The sequence below is a fragment of the Limanda limanda genome, chromosome 13 (assembly GCF_963576545.1).
Source record: "Limanda limanda chromosome 13, fLimLim1.1, whole genome shotgun sequence".
In the NCBI taxonomy this organism is placed as follows: Eukaryota; Metazoa; Chordata; class Actinopteri; order Pleuronectiformes; family Pleuronectidae; genus Limanda; species Limanda limanda.
Window position 1 is genome coordinate 17,384,830 of NC_083648.1, and position 26,879 is coordinate 17,411,708.

General features: G+C 42.2%; 2 protein-coding genes across 2 annotated transcripts; one reads left to right on the plus strand and one right to left on the minus strand.

Annotated features, from left to right (window-relative positions):
* Positions 1–8,378: 8,378 nt before the first annotated feature.
* Positions 8,379–26,535, minus strand: ccdc18 (coiled-coil domain containing 18). Its single transcript, XM_061084617.1, has 23 exons — positions 26,407–26,535; positions 25,771–25,877; positions 25,384–25,512; positions 24,064–24,160; positions 23,837–23,958; positions 23,415–23,703; positions 23,102–23,189; positions 22,671–22,888; positions 22,464–22,574; positions 21,790–21,921; positions 21,435–21,569; positions 21,269–21,346; positions 21,053–21,169; positions 20,790–20,957; positions 15,685–15,827; positions 14,761–14,924; positions 14,359–14,572; positions 13,257–13,356; positions 13,004–13,141; positions 12,158–12,298; positions 11,706–11,843; positions 10,394–10,816; positions 8,379–9,806 (listed from the first exon to the last, which is right to left on the minus strand). Exons 1-23 carry the CDS (start codon positions 26,533–26,535, stop codon positions 9,072–9,074), a joined length of 4,116 nt encoding a protein of 1,371 aa, XP_060940600.1. The 3' UTR covers positions 8,379–9,071.
* On the plus strand, positions 17,746–20,581 carry LOC133018391 (E3 SUMO-protein ligase ZBED1-like). Its single transcript, XM_061084753.1, has 4 exons — positions 17,746–19,099; positions 19,394–19,488; positions 19,664–19,742; positions 19,838–20,581. The coding sequence occupies exons 1-4, from the start codon at positions 18,382–18,384 to the stop codon at positions 20,185–20,187; spliced, it is 1,242 nt and encodes a 413-aa protein (XP_060940736.1). The 5' UTR covers positions 17,746–18,381; the 3' UTR covers positions 20,188–20,581.
* Positions 26,536–26,879: the final 344 nt, after the last annotated feature.

Sequence of the window (26,879 nt, forward strand, 5' to 3'; positions counted from 1 at the left end):
CTATTGAGAAAATGGATTAAGCGTCCTGGCAGAAACAATGTTTTTTTGGTTTTAAAAGCAATTTCAGGAACTTTCATAAACCCTCTCCAGCTTCACAAACCAGCTCTACAGAAATCAGACACCACAAATATAACCAGAAATCCAGAGGATGCCAAACATTGACTTTCACTGGGATCACCTCATTTCACACAGCAAACAATATCATTCACCACAGCTCTGCTCTTTGATACAGGATCTGCTGCACAGCTCATTACACAGCTAATCCTAGTGCAAACTTCACAGTGGTCACACCCAGCGTCTACCTGCAGCACTTCTTCTCCTCCTGCAGACACTGTGGGTTTTTGTATACACAGTGATGAGTCCCATGGCTCTCTGTCCAAACATGTAAGACTCATGCAGGGGAGACAATGTGTGGACTTTGTGGCAGGTAAACGCAGACAGATTTGTTTCACATCGTCAGATTATACTCCTTTTGAAAGCAGGATGTCATGTCGTCTTGAGAGTTCAGCTCATGGGAAACAAACAGCTTCTCCAGTGTGAATAAGTGTTGAGATATCTCCCGACTAATTCCACAAACATCTGTCCGTTCGTCCGTCTGTGGAACGCACATCTGTCCAACCATTCATCTAATTGACTTCTCACCTGGCAAGTGCATTGTTAAAGGCCCAGGGACGTACAATGCTGAGTTGAGTGCACCAGTTGAGTCAATATATATATAGTATGTACACAGCACACATGAGAACAGTAGTAACGCAAATTCTGTTTAATTAAAAAAAAACCATTGACTTTAAAATCCTCACTGCAGATAAACCGGTTAGGAGGAACACAAAGATGTCTCGCTTCACTCTGCATCATAGACTCATGCACAAACAATAAAAAAGGTGAAAGTATATTGTAGAACAGTTTGAGGGAAACGCACTATTGAAAAAGAACAATACCGAAGTATCTCCAGAGCGTTACCATAGGCCTAAAAAAGAGCAGGGTGATCACTTCTGTTTTAATCTGATGCAGGTTCAACATAAAGCACATTGCTGACAATGATGCTGCAGTAAAGTTGTTTGTTCTTTTTACAGTATAACGGGAAGTGTCCTGGGATGGCTCTCGCAAGCTGTTTCATCACAACACCTTCGTTACGCCATCGTAAAAACATTACTATAGATTATATCGACCTGTGTGCAATGACAGTTTGTCCACACTGCAGGAGGAACAACCCGCTGCAGTCGGTTAACACCAGCATGAGCGACCTACTGTTTGGGATTGATTAGATATACAGACTCTGACTTCAGCAGCCGCTAACATCAAGTGACCACGCATCACTGCAAGAAAAAAAATACATCCGACATTTCCTGCCCGATCTGATCTGTTTGTGTTGATGTGTATGGTCGCCATAGTAACCTAAAATTATTCAAATCAGATTGGAGTGAAGGAGCAGATGTTTCCGTGGTAAAAGGAGGAAACAGCTGAGCCACAGTGTGTCCGGGTTCTGGGGCTGATGATCGTATTTGAAATAATATTCTCACGTCTTGTTAAAATGACTTTAATTTTGTTGCTAGTCTTCCACGTGTGTGTGTGTGTGTACTACACCATGACTCTGAGTTCAGCTGTTTAGTGCCAGTCTGTGTTGGTTGGCTGGACTTATCATCAAACAGGAGGTGACATGCAGACCGAAGCGTCAGCCACCGGAGCCCCTATTGTGCCACGCACTGATAGGCGACTGAAGCACATCCTCAGCGACAATACAACCGACCCTGAATGGATTAGCCTCCTCTCATCAGGGGGCTTACGCTGCAGGAGGTGACGCTGGGAGGGGAGTGAAGCAGAAATGTACCCTTGCTTTTTTCTAACCCTAACCCTAACCCTAGAACCAGGATGTCCAGTAAAACGTAAAGGAGTGCGAAAAATGCTATGTTACGTACATTTTTTGGTTTAACCTTTAGTTATATATATTTTTTTTTAGCATGATAAAAGTACACAATTGAACTAACATGGAACTTGCCCACGAGGCCTTGAAGCTGGAGCCACTATTTAGTTCGAAAACTGAAAGAAGGAGCGAATTATTCGATTCAGGAGGTCACCCGGTCACCCAGCAATGAGACACTTACTCACATGACTGGCTGTAAAACAATAACGCATTGTTCTAGCACTTCTGTTTTTAACAAATGATATTCTGACAGCAACAGAGTTTCCCCCCTGTTACCAGTTAAGCTTATAGATCATAGACTGTATAGAAAGATGGACGACATGACAGCTCCCTAAAAGTGAAGCCCAAGCGTCTCACTAGCCCCCCTTGTGGCTGGCTGGAGTACACGCCGCAGTATAAAACCCGCCTCCTCCATGTTAGTGGATGGGACATGGGCTAAACAAAGTCAAGGGACACATCAACTACATTTGACTCAGAGATGGTTTCTGTCATTTTGGGAAGTTCTTATTCCACTGAGGTTTGTTCAAGCCAGTTTGGTTTTAATTAGTTATTTGATGCTATGAAAACAGGGAGAAGAATCGTGATTGACGGCTGAGACTTACTCACGATTGGTCGAGCGAGTGTGTTGGCGGGATCTCGCTGTGGTGACTCCATCTTCAATTGCTCCTTCGAGAGAAGTCCAAGATGACGGCAATTCATATCTGGGGTATTTTTGTTTCATTTCTGGATTGTGGGAGGAAGTGGAGGAGTGTCTTCCAACTTAATATAAATCTCTGTTATAAACCAAAATGTAAATCTGTTTCTTTAAATTCATGAAAAGCTAATCATACAAAAATCCTGCATTTTGACTTGTTGGACTATTGGACAAAATCCTTTAAGATTTCAAAAACAGTAGCATATAAAAAGCTGGTGCTGGACATCAATTCAACTACACAACTTTTGGACTTGTTTATAATTTTGCACAGTTTGGTATCAGCACATTATTTCCAACATTTTATAGACAATATTATCGACTGTTTCAAACAAGCCCTTTTTGTGACAGTCAGACAGAAGTGTGTCTCCAGCAGGTTTGCCTAAACTCACTGTTAACGTGCTGCTTTTTCCAGAAACGTTTCCACGGTAAACAAATGATAACTGGTTTGGTCAGGGAGGGTCAGCACAGTCAATTGGACACTGAGCAGAAACTACAGGGGGGGAGGGGACTGAGAGTGGGCCAAGTAAACAAACGTTGATCCACCATAAAAATGGTAGCTAGGATACCCTCTCCTACCGATGCTGTACAAAGGTTGAGTTGGATGAGGGAAAGGTCAGTGCCAGTGGGCTGCAGCTTGGTGATTGTGCTGGAGGAGGAGATAACGATGACCTTTAACAATGGCGACCATTTATTGGGTGTGTTCCATCAGGCTGAGTCGAAAAACAGTGGTGAAACATTACTGGCCCGGGTCCCCCGTCATGTAAAGTCAGCTGAAAGACAATTTGAACTGGTTCTGCTTAGGATGCTCCTGCTACATCTCAGCATCTTCTCTGAAGGAAGACTTGGCCTCTGGATTGTGGAGCATCGTTTCAAATTGTAGCCGTGACCTGAATTAACTGGACACAGATATATGTTTTTCCAGGGACAGTGTGTCAAAAGTTATTGTTGGTCTTCCTGGGTGTGTGGGCGGTCAGATAAGGGCTGCACAGCTCCTTAGTTACTGGTACAGAAAGGAATTTGTCACTTTGGATGAAAGGAAGCTGTGAGGGGCATGGACGCAGATAACTTGCATTGTCCTTCAGTATGCCTCCTTAAAAAAATACAAATAAGCAACTTCATCCAAAATAGATATGCATATCCGGGAAATGATTGCAGTAGATGCATAATTAGTGTCCATCCTTTCAAGTTACTTGGTGACAAAACAGGGAATCAAGTTTTCATCATGTTGCTGAGAATTGTTGCGTTCTTGTACAGTGCACCAGTCCAATTTTAAACAGCTACCACAGGCACTGCCAGTAACTCCCCCATAGCTCTGTGTGTGTGTGTGTGTGTGTGTGGTTAACATCTTTGTTTGATTTAACCATACAAACATTGACCTAGTTACCAGTTACCAGTCAACTCTTCTAGTCTGTGCAAAACATGCACTTAATTCTGAAGTCAAACTTGCTCACAGTATTTGTTTTTCTTACAGCTGCTGGAAGGAGTTTTAAGGTCACTTACTTAATATAAGTTTAAAAAAAACAATTACAAGAAAATGTCCTGAATTCCAAGTTTTGCCTACAGGAGTTATTTGACATTTTGGGGAAAATGTTTATTTGATCTGCAGCAGAAATCCAGATGGGAAAAATTGATATCGCTGTTATATCACTTTAACAGTGGCTCACTAACAGCCAGCAGTGCTTTTGGAAAGCCACTGCGGCGGAGGATGACTCCTGCTGTCGTCTGATGTCGGGAGTCCTCCTGGAAACCTGTGGCCTCGGGTTCAGTTCTGAGTTGTACATTTTTAGTGATTCTTAGGAGTTTTCATTTTAAATTCTGACTTTAGAGCGTGACTTCTTTTGGGACTGCAGAGTTTGGTGTCCTCCCAAATGTCCAAGTGAGTTCACCTTGACTGAAACCTGATCAGTTATTAGCTAGAAAATATTACATTTAACGTTTTGTTTTACCAGCACTTTTTCTACCCTCATCAATGCACTGTTGTTGTGCAATAGGAGTAGACTTGACGTTGGCTAATTATTAATAATCATGAAATATGATTATTAAAATAAAAATTATTATCTATCAAAAATAATTAAATTATTAATTGAAGATGATCAGTAATCAAATAACAATAAAACCACTAATGAGAAAATATGAATTATCAATTAGAAAGTACAAGCTGTCAATTAACAATGATAAGGTTATCAACCAAGAATAATGAAAATAATTAGTCTAAAACAATAAAATTATCAATTTAAGAATAATACTATCTATATTAATAATTGAGAAAGGGGGGCACCACCCTGGTTACCAGGGACCAACGATGTCAAGCTATAATTATCAGTCTCATAATGATAAATGTCAAATTAATAATGTCAATATTTTAATATTAACGATTACTTAATAAACAGTGAAGGCTTCCAAGTTCGAGCACAGGCGATCATAATCCAGCTGCAATCACATACATATGCACAAATAATCACAGACTACAGATACTTTAATTACAAAAGTATTTATTAAAAAGGGGAAATAAAGTTATAATGTTATTCAATGATTTATCATTTTAACAAGCTCCAATATTTCAAAGGTAAACACAGCAGCAGCACTTATCACAATTCAGAAAATACATGGACAACCTGCGGTCTACCTATGTATGTCTGTCTCTATGTGTGTGTGTGTCTGTGTCAAAGTGTCTCTCTGTGTGTGTGTGTCTATGTGTGTGTGTGTGAAATAAAGTTAGTGTTATTTAATGATTCATCATCTTAACAAACTCCCATATTTCAAAGATAACAACAGCAGCTTATCACAATTTAGAACACGCATGTAACCTCTGGTCCATCTCTGTGTCTCTGTGTGTGTGTGTGTGTCTGTCTGTGTCTATCAATGTGTGTGTGTGTGTGTGTGTGTGTGTGTGTGCGAGAGAGAGAAAAAGAAGGGGGGTGGCGATGACGCGTAGTGACATCACATCTAAGATGGAGGCCGATCATGATTCGTGGAATCAAGGCCTAAAAACTCTCAAAATGGCGGATTGACTACAAAACAAGATGGCGGAGCCGTTATGAATTTAGAGCCAGGATGGGAGGAGAGAGAGAGCGGAGGCGTGGCAATAATAGACTCAAAATGGTGGGTTTAACTTAACGTTATCCAAAATGGAGAATATGTTAATGACACCATGTGGCCGGAGCGCACACTGGTGGTCGTCACATGAATTACACAAAGGAAATTTTAGACAAAGAGAATTCTTATCTCTGCTTGGCTTTGGGGCCGAATGGTTTCCAGATGTGTTCAGCCTCTCTAAGCATAGATTTAACTATGTGACATGACCTGTATTATAAATACAGGTCAGGAGTGTGTATAGGTCGGTTTAGAAGGAGAGAGAGAGAGAGAGAGAGAGAGAGAGAGAACATGAGAAAACATGTAAGGAGAGTCCAAAGAAGCTCTTAAAAATACGTCTGAGATGAGTTAACAGTGATTCACCCCTCAGCCCTCAAGCGAGCGTTGTGGGCCGAGGTTCTGATCGGTGAAATCACTGCAGACTCACACAGACGTTAACAGTGCGGGCGGAGGCGCTTCTCGCGGCCCTATTTACTGCAACACAAAACATTGCGATCCAACCGGAAACCGGAAGTAGCGGCTCGGAGTAGTGGCCGGCTAAAACAATGGAACACGGAAGTTCCATCAACAAAATACACTCAAGTATTAAATCAACACGCTACATATTAAAACTAACATCTGCCCAGACAACATAAGCCTCTTACTGTGACCGTGATTTCGTGGGTTGCATGCGACTTGGCGCGAATCCCCGGAGGTTCAGTGAATCGCTTGAAGTTTCTCAGACGGGCTCTCGTGAGCACCGCAGCTGGGCCGGAGCCGATCCGTTGTGCTCCGTGGCGAGATGAGGTTTCGTCTTCTTCTGCAGCAGCGGAGATCGTGCTGCCTCACAGGGACGTTCGGCTGCTTGTAGCCGTTGTAGATCGTGTGGAGAAAGAATAAAGTAAAGTCCGTGTGGATAAGGAAACAGTCTGAGATCGTCCAGCGAGCAATTTCCTGTTTTGATCTTTCCAAGTTAAAAACAGGAAAAGTCCTTTTCAAAATAAAAACGTCAACTAAGATAAAAGAATGAATGAATGAAATGAATTGAAATGAATAAAACAAACGTCTAGTCGCCTCCTTAGTTACTGAGTCGTGTGGTTAGACCTCTTGAGGTCAGAAAACAACTTGAGCAGCGTGGAAAGGAAGATGACAAAGAGAGTCTCTTAAAAATACCGAGTTAACTAGTAGAACCCCGGAGGGGTTCTGTTGTTGCTTGGGCATCGGAGTGGAGAGAGGCAGAAGTCTGTGAGTTCAGCCCTTTTAAGTCATGTCTCAGGTGACTCCCCCCTGGGAGGAGGGGTCAGGGGTCAGTGTGGCCCTCCAGCCAATTGAGTTGTCAGGATTTGGCCCCCAGGGGCGGGCTTACCGTGGGGGACCAGGACGTGATCTTTTGCCACATGGAGATAAGGGTCCATGCTGGGTTTTTAAATGTAAGGGGTTACCCGAGCCTGGCCTAAGGTTTTACGACCCTTTGTTCTGAGTCGGATCACTGGGCCTTGCCCAACACTGTGTTATTATTTTAACATAGTTGAATATAACAGTTTATGTCGATTATTTTACTTTGTGCACTTATGAGTCGATGACAGTACAAAGAGGTCTGTGTGGGAAAGGGATGTTGTCTATTTAGCAAAATATCATTTCATTTTTTAAGGGCAATATTTACTACTAGTACGTCTTCATTATAGAGGAAACGGCTGCATTTTGTTGCTAAGACTCCAGTACAGGAAGATACAATGCAAACTGGTGTGAAGACATATCTCATTTATTGACAGCCTTTCTGCAGTTTCATAGAGGAACTAGAGCACAGCTACATGACACGCAACATACCGCGGACCGAACCACATCCTCTGCAATAATAAATCTTAACATCTAGAAAGTCTGTGACAGAAAAAGAGAACAGAAAGAGAGAGACTATGTGTGTGATGGATCTACATGGAAAGATCAGGAAGCAGATAGCCATAGTTATTACTTGTGTAACCCTTAGCCGAACTTAAACCTAAACTTAACCTTAACCATAGATACTACTCGCCTTATCATAACCCCTAACCTAACCCTTACATTAAAGCATGTCTTCACATTATCATTTAATGATTTATGTTATGGGGACTTGCTTTTATATATATTTAAACACACACAAGTATTGTTGTGAAGTCTAATCTTAAGAACATAAACTGACAATAAAACACTGACCATCCAAACCGCCCTTGTCAGCAGCAAGGCTCTAGAGAAGGGGAGAGTACACAGGGGGGAAAAAATATTTTTTAAATTATATGGGAAAGATACTCAATATTAATAGAACAGTTTAACATTTGTTTCACTATCGCTTAATATACTGACTAAAAGAGCTGATGGGAGAAAAACTAAAATTCCCAGCAGACCAAACATGTCTTGTTATGTAATCATATGAGAGCAGAGCACCAAATCCAATTGAACCAGCTGGAGCATGACCACCACCCCTCCTCCTCCTCCTGATTCAAATATTCCTCTACTGAACAGGAAGCTGCTGGTTGCTCTGGTAACACGACCCCGCAGCCACCAGCAGGATGGGAACATCCAAATGAATGTTAGTGAAAACAAGGCTTCATGTTTCTCTGGAGAGTAAATACAAGTCAGTGGGGGACGGAAAAAAAAAACATCAAGAGAAGGAGAAGTACATATAAAAAAAACACTTTATTCACTTAGCTTATTTAAAAGTGTGTACAAAATATATAAATATTGGTAAGAAAAAAGACATGTAAAATGCGACTTCTACATTTATATGACATCACAGAAAATTGTTTAGTTTTGAGGAATGTAAAGGAATGTAGGAACATTTATAGACACACACAAGGATAAAAACAATGTAAACAGAGTTCCTCTGGCCTGACATCTCCATGGCAACACAGCATCATGCCGCCATGACGAGTGATTGAGTCCGAAATAGTTTTTGTTGTTCAACTAAAAACTTGGGAATTTTATCTTGATACTGGTTTAAAGTCAGTGGGTCTAAATGTACTGATGTTTTTGTGAGCACCAATCAGTGTTGAGCTACATTTGAAGAAAAGTCAATAAACACAGTAATGATAAAGCAGATTGGCTTAATGTTTTTATTTTTGTAATGGATGACCAAATGTGTTTATCCAACTGTTTGATTGTTTATTATGCAGCTATGAATATTTAATGTTGTAGAAAATTATTTCAAAGGGGCAATAACAACTTTTATATGCTACTTTAAGGCACTGGATCTCTTACAAATATTTTTTGGTGAGACACAGACTTTTCAGAAGCAGATGTTTGAAAAAGGTCATAGAAATCCGGAGCTTGATCGATTGATTGATTAAAAGACTCTTATGAGAAAGGAGTGGTGTTTTTACCTGTGTGTGTGTGTGTTTGTGTGTGTCTCTGTCAGGTCTGTGATATCCCTGAGGAGCTCCATAACGTAGGGTCTTCCTGCTTAGCTAACGTCTGATTAACAAACCTCAGCATCCCAGTCAGTGAACTCATATCCACCTCCTCATCCGCCTCACCCACCAGAGTGCACTCCGACTCCCTCCTCGACTCATCCGACCGCTCACTGTCTCCCTCCTGTAGAGAGGCAGCCTCCACTTCGCTGCTTCCATCGTCTGGTTTGTCCACCATGTAGGTGAGGGGGTTGAAGGAGAGGTCGGAGGACACTGTGGCGTCCACGGTGCTGAGGCCCTGCCAGCCGTGGCTCTCTTCGCTCGGGAAGGGGGAGACAGAGGAGGAGGAGGAGGAGGCCTCCCACGGCTGCTTGCTCAGCGCCTCCCTCAGTGTTGCCTTCAGGCTCAAGGGGAGATCCAGGGATGAGTCCATGCTACTGCTCTGTAGCCAATCACGAGTTTCAGACAGGAGAGAGGCTGAGGTGGGCTGAAGGTATGTGTGAGCAGGGGGTGATGAGCAACTTTGTGTGTGCGCTGGGGAGCGGAGAGGAGCTGACTGAGAGTGTGTAAGGGTAAGGGTGGTCTTCTCGGGGGGCGAGTGAGCCGAGGAGGAGCGTTCCTGCGAGTGTGGGAATCTGTGCAGAGCTGGAACAGACAGTGTGTGATTGTAAAGGTTCTGTCGGTCGGCAGCTCGCTCCAAACTGGAGATCCTGGCTTGGAGACGGGTCACCTCGGATTCCTGCAAGGAGACGAGAAAAGAAACGTTAGCTGCTTTCAGACACGCTATGAACTCCGGATAGTTTCCTGACATTCTCTGGAGGGGCTGTCTGTAAGAATGTAAATGTCTGAGTGAGAGACTCTGGATTTCCTCCAGAGTTTCTCCTGCCAAGGTTAAAACTCTGGATAACGTCCGAATGAGCCTACGAGAGAAAACAGCAGGAAATCCTCCGCAGGATTCTGCAAATGACACCCACATGTTTTGAAAACATGGCAGATGCAAAAAAGAACAACAACAAATACAAATATCTCAATTGAAAAAGCGATGCCATACATGCAGAGGACATGGACCGAGATGACAGTGGAGCTTTTGACGACTTAGCAGACCCCACTGTTGATGGGATGAAAACAAAATCCTGTGATCTCTCCAGCTGAGTTAAAACGATACGTCCTGCCTCCGCCCCCCCTCACTTGAAAGCTCCGTTGTTTCCTGAGTTGTGAACGTGTCTGAGCATGGAATCTCCTGCTGCGTTGTTCATGTCTTAAAACGGCGTTGATAAAATACTAAAATACAATTTGATTATTAGTATTAACTTCTAAAAGCTGTACCTTGATGAGCATGGACTCATTGGTGGTCTCCATGGAATCCTCACAGGCCTGCAGCCGAGCCTGGAGCTGCGCAGCCTGGACTCGGGTCTGATTTAACTGCACGCTGATCATCTCCAGCTGAGCACGGAGGTCGCTGTTCTGGGTTCTGCTCTGCTCGTACAGAATCCTGCTTTGCTCCATCTGGGCTGTGTTCTGAAGGAGCTGGCTCTGGCTCTGGTCCAACTGTGTTTGAAGACGACTGGCTTGGTTCTGGGCTCGTTCCGACTCCGCCTTGGTCTGGTCCAGCAGAGCTTTGGTTTGGTCGAGCTGTGTCTGGCTCTGGTGAAGCTTAGCGGCGAGTTGCTCTTGGGAGGAGCGCAATGTGGAGGACATCTGCTCAGACACTTTGAGGAGCTGACCTCGAGTCTGCTGCAGGGACTCCAGCTGAGGAGGGAGGGAGGGAGGGAGGGAAGACTTCATTAAAACCAGGTTAGAACAACACCAGTTGAGTAATTCCCCGATGGAGCCGGGAGAGCAGGTTGCAGCAGGAAATTAAGGTGAAAAAAAATCACCCCTATGAGGAGAACTGAGAAATGACGTCAGAACAAGAGAAACTAAAGATGGGAGAAATAAGGAACTCACACGGTGCTGTTGGTGTTGAAAGGAAAAATAGAGGAAATTGAATAAGACAGAAACAGAGAGAAAAAGAGGGAAGAAAAGTGTTGAGCAAAGAGGCAGATTCATCGTCATTATCATATTGTCAGTGTCATGGGGTAATAGCTGAGATGAACACTTAGTAACACAGTGTCAGGAACAACCTGTGTGCAATAATCTGATTCGTTTTGCTTGCTTTTCTGTTTATTTGTCCATTTCTTAACTGTAGAGCAACGGGAAAAAAATTATTAAACTTCCCTGTATGTGTACGTGTACATGGCCAATAATACGGTGGCCCTGAGAGCTCAACTCACAGCAACTTAAGAAAACACATGCAAGTGGACAAAGTAAGTAAGCAAAGTAAGAAAACATCTTCATCAATTTCACAACACAACACAACACATTACAGAAACGCGCAGCAAATAGAGAAAACGACATCGGAAGTGTTTCAAGAGGACAGCTAAAAGTGATGGACACTGCTGCAACAGAAATTAAAACACTCTCACTTCTCAGCCGGGGAAAAAAGCTACCTGTGGTATTATGAGTGCAGCGTCAGACTAAGTATTGATAACTGGGGATGTGGTCACTAACACTGATGTACAAAAATGAACCAAACTAGTTTTATGTCTACTGTAACAGACGGTGTGGCCAGTGGGCAAGGTACAGAATGGGTATGTACCTCCTTGCTGTGCTGCGCCCTCTCCAACTCCAGCTCCTGCTCTAAAGAGGCAACTGTGCTCTGCAGCCCGGCCTCCGCCTGGAGCCAGTGGGCCTCCTTCAGAGCCAGCTCCTCCTCCACCCCACACAGCCGGACCTCCTGCGCAAAAGACAGACGTATTCAGTAAAAACAGTTATGCATGCATTTTAACATGCCATACACTCTCTAATTTCCCCTTATTAGCAAAAAAACACAATAAAAATGTAGTAGTATCTTCAAATAAATCATAATATTTCATAACAGACAACAGATCAAATGGTTTTTGTTGCGACAGGCGTCACCTCTGAGACAAAACTTAGACATTAGGTTAGTAGGTAAGAATCAAGTGGAGAAAAACATGAATCATCGAGTTTCACTTCCGATATAATAAACCGTCAATTGGAGGGATAACATTAAATAAACTTCCGCTTTACCCTCTCCTCGTTCTGCAGCTTGGTGGTGTCCAGTTCTCTGGTCAAAGAGTCACAGTGAAGTCGAGTTTCTTCAAGATCTTGTAGCAAAGTCTGAAGTTTCTGTTGACACACACGCAGCTGCTGGTCGAGCGCATGGGACTCCTAACAACACACACACACACCATTTATTAATTCTAAAACCATTTCCGAACAAAATCTATGTACCTCTTTGTGTTGGTTTAAAAAAGGTTATGCTAACAGATGATTACATCAGTGTTATGAAGATATGAAGACAAAATAAATGCAACCATAAAGTGTGAAAACATTCTTAAGCCCTTTGTATCATCACGGATTAACTGACAGTGTTTGATCAGGGTTTCATATAAGGTCATCAGTCCCTATGACATTAAAAATGTTTATTTAATTGTTAAAAATATGTATTATATTGCAAATATTTTCATATTGTATATATATATTTATTCAAATTCTAAATAGTTTTTTCCCCACTTATTGCTCTTGTACTTTAGGCTCCGGTCTTTATCTAGATTCCTTGTTTTTTACTCGAAACAGAATTAATTATAAGCCATTTTACAGCTATAATAATAACTCTGCTATCTGTTACTAGGGTGTAAACATTTATGACGGAAGTATGTGTTGTTGGTACTTTCTCGACTGCACACTTTAGAACAGCCCATAAAATAATATTACAGATAATAAGACAATAATAAAATGATATGGTGTCCTTCCCTCTTTTTCAGTTCTCTAAGCTTCAAAAAAATTGTGACTGTCATTCAAAAACATTGTAACAAATATCTATTCAGGCTGACTTGTGTCTTTCTGACTCTTTCTGTGTTTTCTTCTCCAGACCTTTATGTTTCCGTCTGGGAGCTCCCTCTGTGCTTCTCTCAGCTCTCGCTCTCTGGCCTCGAGGCTCCGCTGCAGAGACTCCACCTTCCTCTCCAGCTCCTGCTTGTGATCTCTGATCGCCACGTCCAGCTGACCCAGCTGAACACATGAACAGCACGGCCGGGTTTAAAAAAAAGATTGTTTAAAAAGACACAGTGATGATTAAAACAAATAAAAATTTAATAAAATATGTTTGCTTGTGTGAGAGTTGTACCAGCTGTGCTCTCTGTTGGAGCTCCCCCTGTCTCTCCTTCAGTGCATTGTCCATGTCTAAGACCTCATGCGTTCTCACTTCCAGCTCCCTCTGGGTGTCACTGTGAAGCCACACAAACACACACACACGTATTTTAACAGTTTGCCAGATATCTGTATAATTGATATATGTGTATACCAATCTGAAGAAACAACACATGGACCACTTGCTAAATGTCAGAGTAACTGGGCCAAATAGAAGAAACGTGACTTCAGCACTTTCTGGAGGACTTTATTGTTTGAGAATATGAATGATCTTAATTTAGGACAGTTGTTTAGATTTTGTAGCATTCAGACCATGAACATGTGTGGACTTGAACACGTTTCAGTGCCTTATTTTGTGGGGGGCTTGTGACTACAAACTAGATCACCACAGCTATTATTGAATGAGATATGTTTCTTTAAAGAGTATTTCCTGTGTGAAGCATCTGCATGTCCTGACCATGTGCTCATTGTGCTCTGGAGGACAGTGAGACCAAGGAGAAACTGTAACAGGACGTGACGGCCATGATTAATCAATGAATATGAAGTGACATAGATTAAAAACTCTCCGTGACATGTACGCCGAGTGCTTGTTGTACCGTAGCTGCACATTGTGCTTCACAGTGTATGTGAGAAGAATGTACACAGATTTTTTTATATTTCAGTGTCAGTTTTAAGTAGAAAACTTTACATCACAAACCCAAGCACATGTGAAAAATCAAGTCACAGCAAATGACATGACACATGGCACAAGTTAGATCAATCAATCAATCACAATAATCAAAAGAAATTAATATAAAAACATCCTCAACAGCAAAGGATTTCCTCAGTATAAGTACAAAAATGTCATTGTATCATCTCACAAAGATGATATACAGTGTGAGTCTGTGATTGGGACACAGGCATGTGTCTTTTGTTGTTTTATGAGACAGAAAACAGTTTCATTTGGAACAGGGATGATTCGCTACAGCTCAGGATCTCATCTGTAGCACGTGAACGTCCTCTCCACGTTGGAGTCGTCCCTTGTCCCTGTTTGCCCCCCCGTGTGCAGAAAAATATTTCCCATGAGGGCGTATCCTCACCTAAGCTGGACGGTCAGTTTCTCCACTGACGCCTGCCGCTCATCTGCAATGCTCTGTGTTATCTGCAGAATGTCCTTGAGTTTCAGGAGCTGCTCCAACGTATCGGCCAGCTCCCCCTGCACCGCCTGCAGCTGCCCCTCCAGCATCCGGGTCCACTGCACAGAGCTGAGCTGGTCTGCCTCACGTCGACGGAGCTTCTCCTCAAGATCGACAACTGCCAGGGGAGAGAAGGAAGCAAGACTATGATAAGACTTAAAAGCAATGGATAAGTTGTAAAATGTAAAAGATCACTTGAGAATTTAAGGATAATTCAGTACAGGGTTGTTTCCGTTCTGATTGTAACTGAATAAATAACACTAAAACCTCCTGCAATGTGCAGATTTCAGAAAAAACATGTCATACCCAGATCGTTCTTGCTGGCGAGTTTGTTCTTGGTCTGCTGCAGGCTCTCCTCCATGCGACTGATCTGAAGCGTCTTGACTGAGACATCATTCTTCAGACGCTGCAGCTCAGACTCTTTAGACACCAGCTTCCCTTGACACTTCACTTTCTCTGATGTTATATGGCTGCAAAGAGAAAAACAAAATTACAACTATATCCAGTAAAATGTCATAAATCGGAAAAGCGTGTAAGAATCCAAGAGAACATGCAATATGTAAAGCTCCGCACCGGTATTTCACTCCAGGTTCGCACCTCAGCGTGAGCCCTGCTCCCATCGTTCAACTTAAATAGTAGCAAACTGAAGATGAGATGCTTACTGAAGCTTCACAAAGAGCCTTTTGGCTGCACATTCAAACAACTGCCATGCTTATTCCTCTGGAGCAGATAATAACTTTGCGAAGAAGAAGGTATCCAGCAGCTCTGCAGACTGAAATTACTCCAAGCCTCTCAGGACTGTCTCTGTCTCCAACAAGAGAAATCCTGGTTTATTTATACATATTCATGGGTAGGGGAGGGCTGCCTCATGCCTGGGGACAGGTCGGCTGTGGTGTAATCATATGACCGGCAGTGTTGACGCAGGTCCAGAAAAACAAGAGCCTCATACAAACAGTAAGAAATAACAGCAACACGACATAGAAAAAAAACTGCACTTATTTTTACAACTTTGGGGAAAGCATTAAAGTAATCAAAAACAAAACGCTGCACTGCAATGCAGGAATGTGCTGTTTGAAATGTGATATATTATGATATTTGGTCTGATTGGGTTAAAAGCCACAAACATCATCTGACTGAAAACCTTCTGCAACAGTCACAGAAATCCAATTTTCATCACCCCTGATCTGTCGCTCAGAGTTGAAAATGAGCTGTGTGTGCAGGTGGCCTTACGTGACGGACTCAGACAGCTGAGTGTTCTGCTGGTTCATCTCCTGCAGGTTCTTCTCTCTCTCCTGGGCCTCCTGCTTTCTGGTCCTCACCTCCTCCTGCAGAGAAGCCCGTACTCGCTCCAGCTGCTGCTCCAAACTGGACACCTGCACGCACACACACACACACACACACATTTGGATCAAACTATTTTTCCCATTAATGAAAAGAAACTGGATATCATTTCCTGCATATGAATATAAAACCAAATCAAGGTGCAAAAATAAATCCACTCAAAACTATTTAATCCATGCAGACCTTTAATTTGTGTTGTCTGTTAAAGAGATAATGTAAAGTAGGAGGCTCCATCTTACTGTCCCCATGCAGCTGTACTCACTGTATGAGGATCATTGTGCTCGGTTTGTTGTGAGGGACAGAAAGTACAACCAGCAGCTAAAATGCTCTAAGCTATTAATAAAATCACAAGCTCAAAAAGCTGTTTCCCTGAAGCAACACTACAGATTTACAATACATTTCTTTCAGTGACAAGGTGTAGCAGTAGTGTTGCAAATATGTTTGATTCATATTCTCCTGGTATTTCCACAAACAGCACACTCTTGAGTTTACTATGAATGGTGAGAAAAGCTAAAACCATCCAGTGAGCGGCAGTAGTCTGGACGGAGAAGCCATGTTGAAGGAAGATGTGAGGCTGGAATGGGCAGGTTGAAGCTGAGGCTACGGTTACTCAGAAAACCACCTCATTACAACTATGGTGAGCAGAAAAGCAGCTACTCAAACACTTGAGGTGGACGGACTACAACAGCAAACAGCCACGTGTGGTTGCACTTCTGTTCTGCCCGGATCTGAGGCTGTGGTAAACTCCGGTTCACCAACACTGGACTGATAATAAATGTGATGGTCAGGTCAGACTTTGGCATTAATTGGATGAATCTATGGAGCAAACCTGCCTTGTGTCAACAGTTCAGGATGGTGTAATGTTTTCTTTGTGACCACTGGTCCCATTAATAATGATCAACCATCGTCTGAATGTCACAGCCTGTCTGAGAACTGCCACAGTTTAACATCCTCTAATGGATACATCCAACATTTCTTCCATGACAATGCACCATGTCATAAAGCAAAAGTTGACTGTTTTAATGAAAATGATAATGAGTTGAATCCAATAGATCACATTTTCAGATGTGTTATAAAAGGAGATTTGTAGCAGCAAGAATCTTCAGCTGAGAAGTAGAATTTCTAAGAAAGATTGTCATCTTCCAAAACCCACGCCATGAAGAATTGAGGTTATTTTAAGAGCAAAGGAAGTTGCTAGTAAAGTGGTTCATAGTAAAGTGTATTTTCCAAGATTTCATAATCTGACCTATCTGTTCTGAAAAGAATGCATTACGTAGATTATAAAAGGGAGAGTTCTGCACAGCTGCTGGACGGGTCATACTGTGAGACCAACAGAGAAAGACTCCATGAACATGGATATCAAACTGCTCTCCAAACCAAGACAGGAAAAAGCAGGTATCTTCCCTGGAGCCGAGACCCTCAAGGGGCCTGGAGAGAGGCCCTGCAGCTCATGTTAGCCAAACAGCCCCCTTAAATTCAAACAAGCTGCACCAAATATCACATACGCATAGATATTACTTCCTTAAATGTGCCCGATTGTTTTCATCTGGATCCATTAATTACGGCATTGGAAAACAGAGAAAATTTTGAAAAACACATTGTCCCCTGATGTGGACCTGGACCAACATTTAAAGGTAACGATTCATCCACTAAATCGATTAATCGATTTATATTCCTGCGATCCAACTGAATCGATCTGTGCTCAGCAAATCGGCCTTCCGGATGTCATATATCGATTAAAAATCGATGAAATGGTAAATAATCGATTTGTATCGATACTTGGAAACTGCACATTAAATTTAAGCACAAAACGGTATGGATGTGTGTTTGTTTGTTTGTTTTTTAGCACTTTAGACACGTTAAGCGTTACTCGATTCAGTCTGCCTTTCTGTGACGTCATCAGTACGCACCGGCAACCGAGCGAAACTCAGAACAACAACAAAACACAGCATGGCAGATGGCGGAGGAGACGACGAGCAAGAAATTTTCAAGCCAACTTATCGATCCAGTGTGTGGAAACATTTTGGCTTTTGCAAACACGGAGGTGTTCTAAATAAGTCGGTCGCTGTCTGTAGGATATGTAGAAGCCAAATAAAAAACCACGGAAACACGACGAACCTTTCCAGCCATCTACTAAGGCGCCATGGGATCAAACAAAACGCCGACAGTCCAGGCACCTCCAGCATCGTTACCGCTGCAGCAGCAGCAGAAGCTAACTCCAGCTCTGCAGGAACCTCAGGCCTCGCCAGCATGTTCTGTCAGAAACTTGGCCGAAACTCAGCGCGGGCGAAAAACATCACAGTAACAATTGCCAAGTTTATCTGTAAAGACATGCGACCCTACAGTGTGGTTGAAAATCCGGGGTTCTGTGAACTGATCCACACATTGGAGCCACGGTACCAGATACCGAGCCGACCACACTTCTCCGAAAAGATCATCCCTGAACTGTACGAAAGTACTAAGAATGATGTGAAGATGTCGCTTACTCAAGCTGAACGTGTAGCGATGACGACGGATGGCTGGACGTCATGCTCAAACCAAGGGTATGTGACGATAACCTCTCATCACATTGATCCGGAGTAGAATATGAAGACATTTGTTCTGCAAACCAGAGTTTTAAACGAAGCCCATACTGGTAAAAATATCGGCGCGTTACTGCGTGAAGCCTGCACAGAGTGGAAAATCTCAGACAATAATCCTGCCATCGTCACTGATAACGCCAGGAACATGATTGTGGCCGGTGCAGAAGCCCAGTTCAGTCCGCACATTACCTGCTTCGCACATACGCTCAACCTGGCTTCACAGAAGGGTTTGGGGGTGGACCGTGCTTCCAGGTTGTTGGGGAAAGTGCGAAAAATAGTTGGATATTTTCACCGCAGCCCTATTGCATGTCACGTCCTACGGGAAAAACAAAAGCTGATGGAATTACCCCACCATAAACTGACTCAAGACATCATAACCAGATGGAACAGTTCATTCGATATGCTTGATCGATTTTTGGAACAACAGACCGCTATAATGGCAACTCTGATGTCCAAGGATCTGCGAAAAGGGGGCACAGATGTAGGCACGCTGAGTGAGAGTGATATTGCCAACATGGAGGACATTGTTCAGTTGATGGGTCCTGTCAAAATGGCAGAAGAAGAACAGCCAACTCTCTCTGTAATTGCTCCTCTTCGAGCAAAACTGCTGAAACACCTACAGCCATGCGAAGACGACTCAACCCTGGTTGCAGAGATTAAGAGGGTGATGGCCAATGACCTCTCCACACGCTACAAAGGCACCCGAGATGCTCTCAACATAGGTAATTAATTTGGATTCTTAATTAAAATCAACCTTGGTTATTAGACTGTATTAATCTGTAAAATGCCTAAGTTTTAAGTTGAGTTGATTTTTTTTCATATGGAAAGGTAAACAAGATATCTGCAATAAAATTCTTAGTTCATGGTGGCTTTACCTCATTGCTGTGCCATTTCTTTTTTTTTAAAAACATACTAAAGTTTAATCTCTTGATTATTTTGTGTATGAGGAGGTGGTCTTGCAATGTCAGGTCAACTTAATTTAATAATGCAATGCAATACTCCTGTTCTTCAAACAGCATCAGCTTTGGACCCCCGATTCAAAGAACTGCCCTACCTGGAAAAAGAGGACAGAGAACAGGTCTATGCAAAACTGGTTCTTGAGGCACAACAGGTAACTCTTCTCTCCTCTCCTCTTTCCACTCTCCTCTCCTCATTCCTCTGCTTTGTTCACTTCTCCACTTTCATTTGTCCTCTCAACTCTCATCTGTTCTTTAACCTCTCTAAATTTCTGTGTGCAATCTTACAGAGCAGAAATTTTAACAGTTCACACATTCTTACTTCCATAGATACCAGCAATGGGAAATGAGGAGGAAGGTGAGGGAGGCTCAAGCCCAAAGCTGTCAGGATCCCAGGAACAGACCACAGGTGTGTTTCATGTAATACCAACAAAATATTGTTGTTGTTTAATGAGAATGAAAAACATGACTATATTTTGAAATATATTTCTTATCATATTGCAGCTTCAAATGAGTCGCCTCCATGTAAGAAGAAGGCCTTAGATGCACTGTTTGCCGATTCCTTCACCCAAACAGAAAGAAAATCCATAAGTGAGACAGCCAGAGCAGAGGTGATAAGGTACCGAGCAAAAGATGCATTGCCTTTGACTGGAAATGCCATGAAGTGGTGGAGATCACAGGAGAAAGAGCTACCACTACTTTCAACACTTGCTAAACGGTACCTCTGTATCCCAGGCACCAGTGTGCCAGCAGAGCGAGTTTTTAGTACTGCTGGGGATATAGTAAACGCACAGAGAAGTGTTCTGAGACCAGATCATGTGGATCAGCTGATATTTTTGAAAAAAAATCTGTGAGTCATTGAAGAGTAGTTGGTTACACCTGATCTTTTGTTAAATATTAGTGCACTGTTTGTTTATTAAAATCAGAGTAGTAGCAGGTTCAACCACTGAAAATAAGTTGGTTGCACTCTATTATTGTACTATTTATGTTGAAAACCTCTGCAACAGCAGAAGTAGCAGGTAAACCCACTGTTAATTCAACCTGAAGAATGTTGGTTGCACTTTATTTTTGATACTGTATTATTTTTATGTTGAAAACAACAGCAGAAGTAGCAGGTAAACCTACTGTTAATTCAACCTTAAGAAATGTTGGTTGCACTTTATTTTTGATACTGTATTACTTTTATGTTGAAAACAACAGCAGAAGTAGCAGGTGGTCGCACTTTATTGTGTAGTGTTTACATTGAAAATGGTTGCACTTGATTCAAATAAAAGGTTAATACATTTGCCATTAATTGTTGTCTGCTTGTTTATAATATCCATAATTAATTTAAACAAGATTTCCTTACAAGAAACAACAGGGATCTCGGAAACTTTGCCTGCACTGTCACTAGTTACTCCAAAGATGTGCATTTTCAAGGTGCTCTGGCATTTGATAAAAGCGACGAGTCTCCTACTTGTCTCTGCAGCTGGCACTGGCTGTCCTCCAGGTCAGAGATGTGGGCGGTGCTCTCAGTCAACATGCTCTGCTGCTGCTGGAGAGAAAGCTGCAGCTGCAGGTTCTGCTCGCTGGATCTCTGACACATCAGGCTGGTGCTGTGGAGCCGCTCCTGCACAGACGACACCTGAGGAGGGAGGAACAGGAGAGGATATTAGCCTCACAAGACCACTGGGCATTGACTGAATAATATGTCTTCATAAAAAGTTTGTAATTCAGTACCTTGTCGTTGCTCTTTTGCAGCTCATTCTCGTAGTTCATCTTTATGTTGTCCATCTCCTGCAGGTATGAGGCCAGTTCTTCTCTGCACTCTGACAGAGACGACTGCAGCTCACTCACCTGATTTACAAACACAAGTCATGGATGGTGGAATATTTGTTTTCGTGAAGGTCATATAAGGTCATTTCTGTTTGTCTATAGCAATCAGTTCTTACAAACCTCGGTGGAGGACTGAGCGGCCTGCTCTTTGAAACTTTGCAACAGCTCTTCATTGTTTCTGACTTCAACCTGCTTCTCCTGAAATCAAGTTCAAATTGTAGATGTGTGAAACAGCACAGTATATACCTGGGATAACTGACAGATGCAGTACATATGGTGTCATTACTTGTGTAAGCTGTTCCACGGAGGTCTGCAGCGACAGAGCAGCCTTCTGAGCCTCGTCTTTTTCCCTCTGGCATAAACAAAGCTGCTGCTCCATTTCTAACAGGCGAGACCGAGCTTCTTCTGCAGATAACTGCAACTGCAGGGGAGAGAAACTACTGTTACATAAAAGGAAAAAATATGAATCTTTATGGTTTGCTACGTTTTTAAAAGCAGGGTCACGGTCAGTGTTGTTTTAGCAGATCAGAGCACAACTTCACATCAACTTAAAATCATATTTGATTCTATCAGAATTATATAGAATTTAAATGAACTGAAGAGTAACCATGGTGGTGTAGCAGAAAGAAACTGTAGATCACCATTTCTATTCTGTGCTGTTGCTCCGTGTCTTGTTGAGACTGTGATCTTTTACACTTGTCCAAAGACTGTTGATACTCTCTTTGCTTTTTGGTCATCAGTGTCTGGTAGTGTTGAACAGAGTTGGTCTTCTCCTGTATTTAGATAAAGGAAGGTGAAAAAAAAAGGCATGCCACAACAGTGTCGACTGATTTACACTGATATATTCGTAATACACAAATACACATGTCAGAAGAAGTTGTGAAGTGTGGCTAAATATACAATTTGTACTGGGAGACAAATTGAAAAGTTGATGTTTTCAGACATTTTTTGGATATGAACCCTGTCAAATGTCCAGGACATTCTCTGGAGTTTTCCTTTCACGTACGAGGAAACGCAGCAGGAGATTGTCTGAGTTAGACATGTTCAGAACAACAGCAAAATCTCTAGAACATTCAGGTGAGTAATGGAGCCTGGGTAGAGGCAGGACCTAAAGTATAAATTCTGCAGTGAAAATGACTCATCGACACTGGCGTCGTCCCTTATCACCAAAAGATTTTGAATCTCGTCATTTCAAGTTGACATTTTCATCAATGTCTTCTTCATGTAAAGTACATATTTTTCATTGAATTGAGACATTTGTCTGCTTCCAGTTTCGCATCCATCAGTTGAGTGTGTACATGTGTGTGTGTTGTACCAGTAGCTGATTCTCCAGTTCTGTATTTTTCAGTGCAGCGTGACTGTAAGCTGACGTTTTCTCCTGTAGCTGTTTCTCCAGCGCAGCCACACGGGCACATTTTCTCTTCAACTGAGGTGAAACGGAGACAGAAAAATAAAAGGCTGCTGTGAACAACAACCTGGAAGAAACCAATGATTACCTCTCTCTTGAAAAAAAGAAGGTTACCTCTTTCTCTGTGTCAGTGGCCTGGCTGACTTTGTCCAGCAGCTCTGTGTGGAGGCTCTGGTAGTGAGAGGCTCTCTGAGCCATGGAGCTCTGCAGGGAGGTGATCTCCTCCTGGGATCTGCCGAGACGATCCTGCAGCCGCTCCACCAGGCTGCTCTGTTTAGTTCGCTCAAACTCTGACAACTGAAGCACCCGCAACAGCTGCTGGTAACCTTCACCTGCACGGATGGAGAGACAGGGAATTTTGTTAAAAAGAAAGAATTAGGAGACCTTGAACCTTTGATAACAGGCATATACACCGAGCAGCAGATCAGTGGAAATATAAAGTATCACATTAAATCACAGAAAAGGCTAAAGATACACTGATTTGCAGCAACATTCCATCAAAGTATGTTTTAATTGCCCGATGTATAATACAAGATCTGCGTTACCTGGTTTTAACTTGAGCAGGTGTACAGTTCCTGAATAGTCCACTGGGGGCAACATGCAGGGCTGGGCACAAAGTGCTCCCACGGCACCCTGAAATTGAGAAACGGACATTTGACAAGAATAAACACATCATCTGCTGCAAGGAGTCAGTGATAAACATGTGCACTTTTTAAGGACAGTGAAAGTGGGGCAAAAACCAGGTTTGGGAAAGCAAATATACTAATGGTTTAACAATTCATTGGGTCAAACACAGTAATAAAATCAGGTGGCATGAGAACCCAGATGATGTTAATGTGTGTAGCTATGTTTCTCCACCTCTCGTAGATGTAGCAGAGCCAGTGCAGCCTCCAGACTCGACAGCTCTGCCTGGCTCTGCTGAGTCTCTCTGTGGCTCTGAGCCAGCCTCTGCTCTTGGCTCTGGGTCAGAGACCGCAGCTCTTGCAGCTCCTTGAGCAGAGAAGCTTGCTCCCTGCATCCCGCTTCCTGCTCTGCAAGCTGACGATCCAGGGTTGAGGCGCGTTGTCTGGCCTCCTCCAGCTGAGTCAGGAGGTCTGAGCGATCAACAGCCAAACACTTAGCCTCCCTCAACTCCTCCTTCAGCTGGCTGTGAAGCAGAACGTGAAGGATTGAACATGATAACTGTACATCATAATCATTTCTTTTAAGGCTTAAATGATAATAAATTAAAAATTGTACAACCCTAACCCTATACAAAACAATCGGTGTAGGTGTTGTACCTGGTGGTTCGGCCCTGTTCTGCCTTTTCTCTCTGCAGCACAGCGCACTTCACCTCCACCTCTTCTTTCTCTCTGTCACACTCAATAAGGCTCTCTTTGAGTTTGCTCTCGCTCTCCATCACCTTCAAAAGATATTTTGATCATCAACATGCAACAACAATAAGCTTTAATTAGAAAAAAATAATTTACTATTTGAGCAGCAAGTTATTAATGTTAAACAAATGTACCCTCTTAAGTTTAATGGAAATTGTGGCTTTGTATTCTTTGAAAGCTTCTTTGAGTTTCTCTGCATTTTCAAGTGCTTGGTTCCTTTGTTGCTCAGCTCTGCAAGAGAATATAGCGTTAGATCTACATCAATAACTTCATCATAATGTGAAAGTAAAGAAAATATGATTACATTTCAGCACAAGGCCCAAGTCAAGTATCACACAGTGTCCATGCTGTTACCCATGTAACTGTCATGAAATGTAAACTGTACTGTATACTAAAATAATAATAATAAGAAGAAATGTATTTATACAGAACCTTTCATACATAAAATGCAGCTCAAATTGCTTTACATTGAAATCAATACGAACATGTTAGCAATAAAACAAAAACTTAGGAGAAAAAAATAAAAACTGAAAGAATAAAAAAAATAAAACCGATAAAATTAATGAAAAGCAAGATCGTAGAAATAGGTCTTATGTTGTTTCTTGAAATTATCATCAGAAGAAGCTTATCTGATGTGTGGTGGGAGTTTTCTGCTAAACAGGCTGAGCCTTGTCTGGGCCGATTATGGGGGGGGGGCCGATGCCATAATCAATACTAGAGTCAAAAATTTCTGATATAATCAACCTAGGGTTCCTGGGAAATGCGTTCCGTAAGGATAACAGTAAATCCTTTACAAAAATATTTTGTACTGATTTGGCAATGAATCCTAACATTATAAAATCGTTATGACAGAGAAATGTAATCTTTATATCTCACACTTTATTATAAACCACTATAACCCTAATACATATACAAATTATCATTATTATCCATCAATCATTGTATTGATAGAGCTCTAGTGTCTGATGTAACTGGATATTAGCCATTCTTAAACTGCCTGTTTGGAATGGGCTGTTTGCTTGACCTGTGGTGATGCTGGTTGCAGCTTTCTTTCTGAAACTGTAAAATTGACAAGCAGTAAATGAGCTGTGGAAAGTATCGGCTGCAGGACTCAGAACCCTGAGGCTGCACGACCACCGCTGCACAAAGAGCTGTTCACCGCTGTTTATTCAAAGTTTGGTGACGCTTGACTTGGTAGGCTTAACTGGAGAATCAGTTGTTGTTGCTGTTGTTGCGAACGTGCAGTTGTCATGATCAACAACGTCACATACTTTGATGAGTCCCAGCCTGGCGCTGCTACAGAGCTCTGGTGATCTGTTTCTTTAAAAGTTTAGTAATATCTAATGTTTTATGAGTCCAGATTCGGCAAGGCACTTCCTTGGGCCCTTGTAAATTCAAATTCCAAGCATAAAAACAATAAGGTGAACGGTTGTCGATGTAGATAAAAGCTTCACCGTATTCCTAGCGCTGTCTTGTTGTCCAGTTCTTCTCTGAATGCACTCAGCTCCTCAGTGAGACCTGCCAACACAATGTCATTGTGTGCTGCTGCTTCCTGGCTTTCCTCGGCTCTCAGCTCTGCAGCTCTGGGGAACACAGACAAGGAGAAGTTGTTGGATTATTATGCCAGGTTCAACTACAGGTTAGTGTTATAGTTTTATAAAAATGACCAGGAGTAGAGCCAAAAGTCTACAAAACAATATACATAACTGCACGTACCCCATAGCGCATTGCATGATATTGACATATATTCAATATCCAGTGCAAACAGACATACAATTGTCACATTACTTTTCCATAAACACAAACATCTGAAGATAAACATGTTTGGGTCGTAAGGTTACTTGAACTCTTTGACTTGTGCCTCCAGCTCTGCTTCCAGCTGACGGATCTGTCCACTCATGACTGCCACACTGCTTTCAGCACCAGCCCTGGAGCCTCTGAGGTGGAGCTGGAAAGAAAGCATGTGTTCAACGTGGATTATTTTCATGTTACATGTATGATTTAAATATGTATTATTAGGCAACAGACCAATCTGTTAATTGGTATTTAATTATTGCAACATAAATGTCCTCAATAGCAATACAACAAAAGTTCAATATAAATCAATATATTGCTATATCTATATAAAATGTGCAAGCACAGTGCGGAGGTACAACACATAACCGATCTTCTTCAGAACTGTAACCTTTTTTGCTGTTTCTCTCGGTTCATAAGGAAGAGTCTAAAAAAAAAATTACTAAGGAGCTAAAATCAGTCTTTGCACAATAATAATGTGGCATTTATCATTGTTGTTATCTATATCGTATCGGTTGATGTGAAAAATGTTATGTTTGTCGCTAAGCCCTACAAAGAACACTGAGTTCGCTGTACTCATTCTGTAACACACAATTATGAAGCATAAGCATAAGACACAATTTTCAAGAAGAACCCAACACTTTTGCTCACAAATATCAGCTGCATAGGGATGACTGTCATACCTGAGACCTGGAGGAGGTCAATTCATACTGCAGGGCATCGAAGTCACTGATGAGCTGCTCATCCAGGGACAGGCAGGCATTCTCCTGGCGCACACAGCCCACCTTCTTCCTCAAAGAAATGGACTCCATGTCTGCTGGCCGGATTCTGACTAAATCAGACTGGATAGAAGGAAGACAGAGGTGTGGATGAGAGGTGCAAGATTGTGATGAAGGATGTACAGCTTTTTTTTATTTAGCTTAGTATCCTGCACACAGGTTTTCTAAGGCAAGATAGGACTTTGTGGATTTCTCAGGGAATAATTTATGCATCTAAAATCAGGCATATTAAGGGGACTGATATTTATGAGTGTGTGCAATTATCTGCAGGTCCTTATACAGCAAGAGGTTTGAGACAAGATGATAGAAAGTTTACTTTTTTCCCTCAGTAAGACACACTCTCTTACCCTGGAGATGGAGTAAGGTGGGCTAAGACT

Bases quoted from the DNA above. Each gene is read 5' to 3' on its own strand.
- LOC133018391 (XM_061084753.1), top strand. From the start codon at position 18,382: ATGAAGACATTTGTTCTGCAAACCAGAGTTTTAAACGAAGCCCATACT. The intron at 19,489-19,663 runs GTAACTCTTCTC...TTACTTCCATAG, and splicing joins TGGTTCTTGAGGCACAACAG to ATACCAGCAATGGGAAATGA. The intron at 19,743-19,837 runs GTGTGTTTCATG...ATCATATTGCAG, and splicing joins ATCCCAGGAACAGACCACAG to CTTCAAATGAGTCGCCTCCA.
- ccdc18 (XM_061084617.1), bottom strand. From the start codon at position 26,535: ATGGAGTCCATTTCTTTGAGGAAGAAGGTGGGCTGTGTGCGCCAGGAG. The intron at 23,959-24,063 runs GTACATTTGTTT...TATCTTTTGAAG, and splicing joins TTTCCATTAAACTTAAGAGG to GTGATGGAGAGCGAGAGCAA. The intron at 21,347-21,434 runs GTAATGACACCA...ACTTGATTTCAG, and splicing joins CCGTGGAACAGCTTACACAA to GAGAAGCAGGTTGAAGTCAG.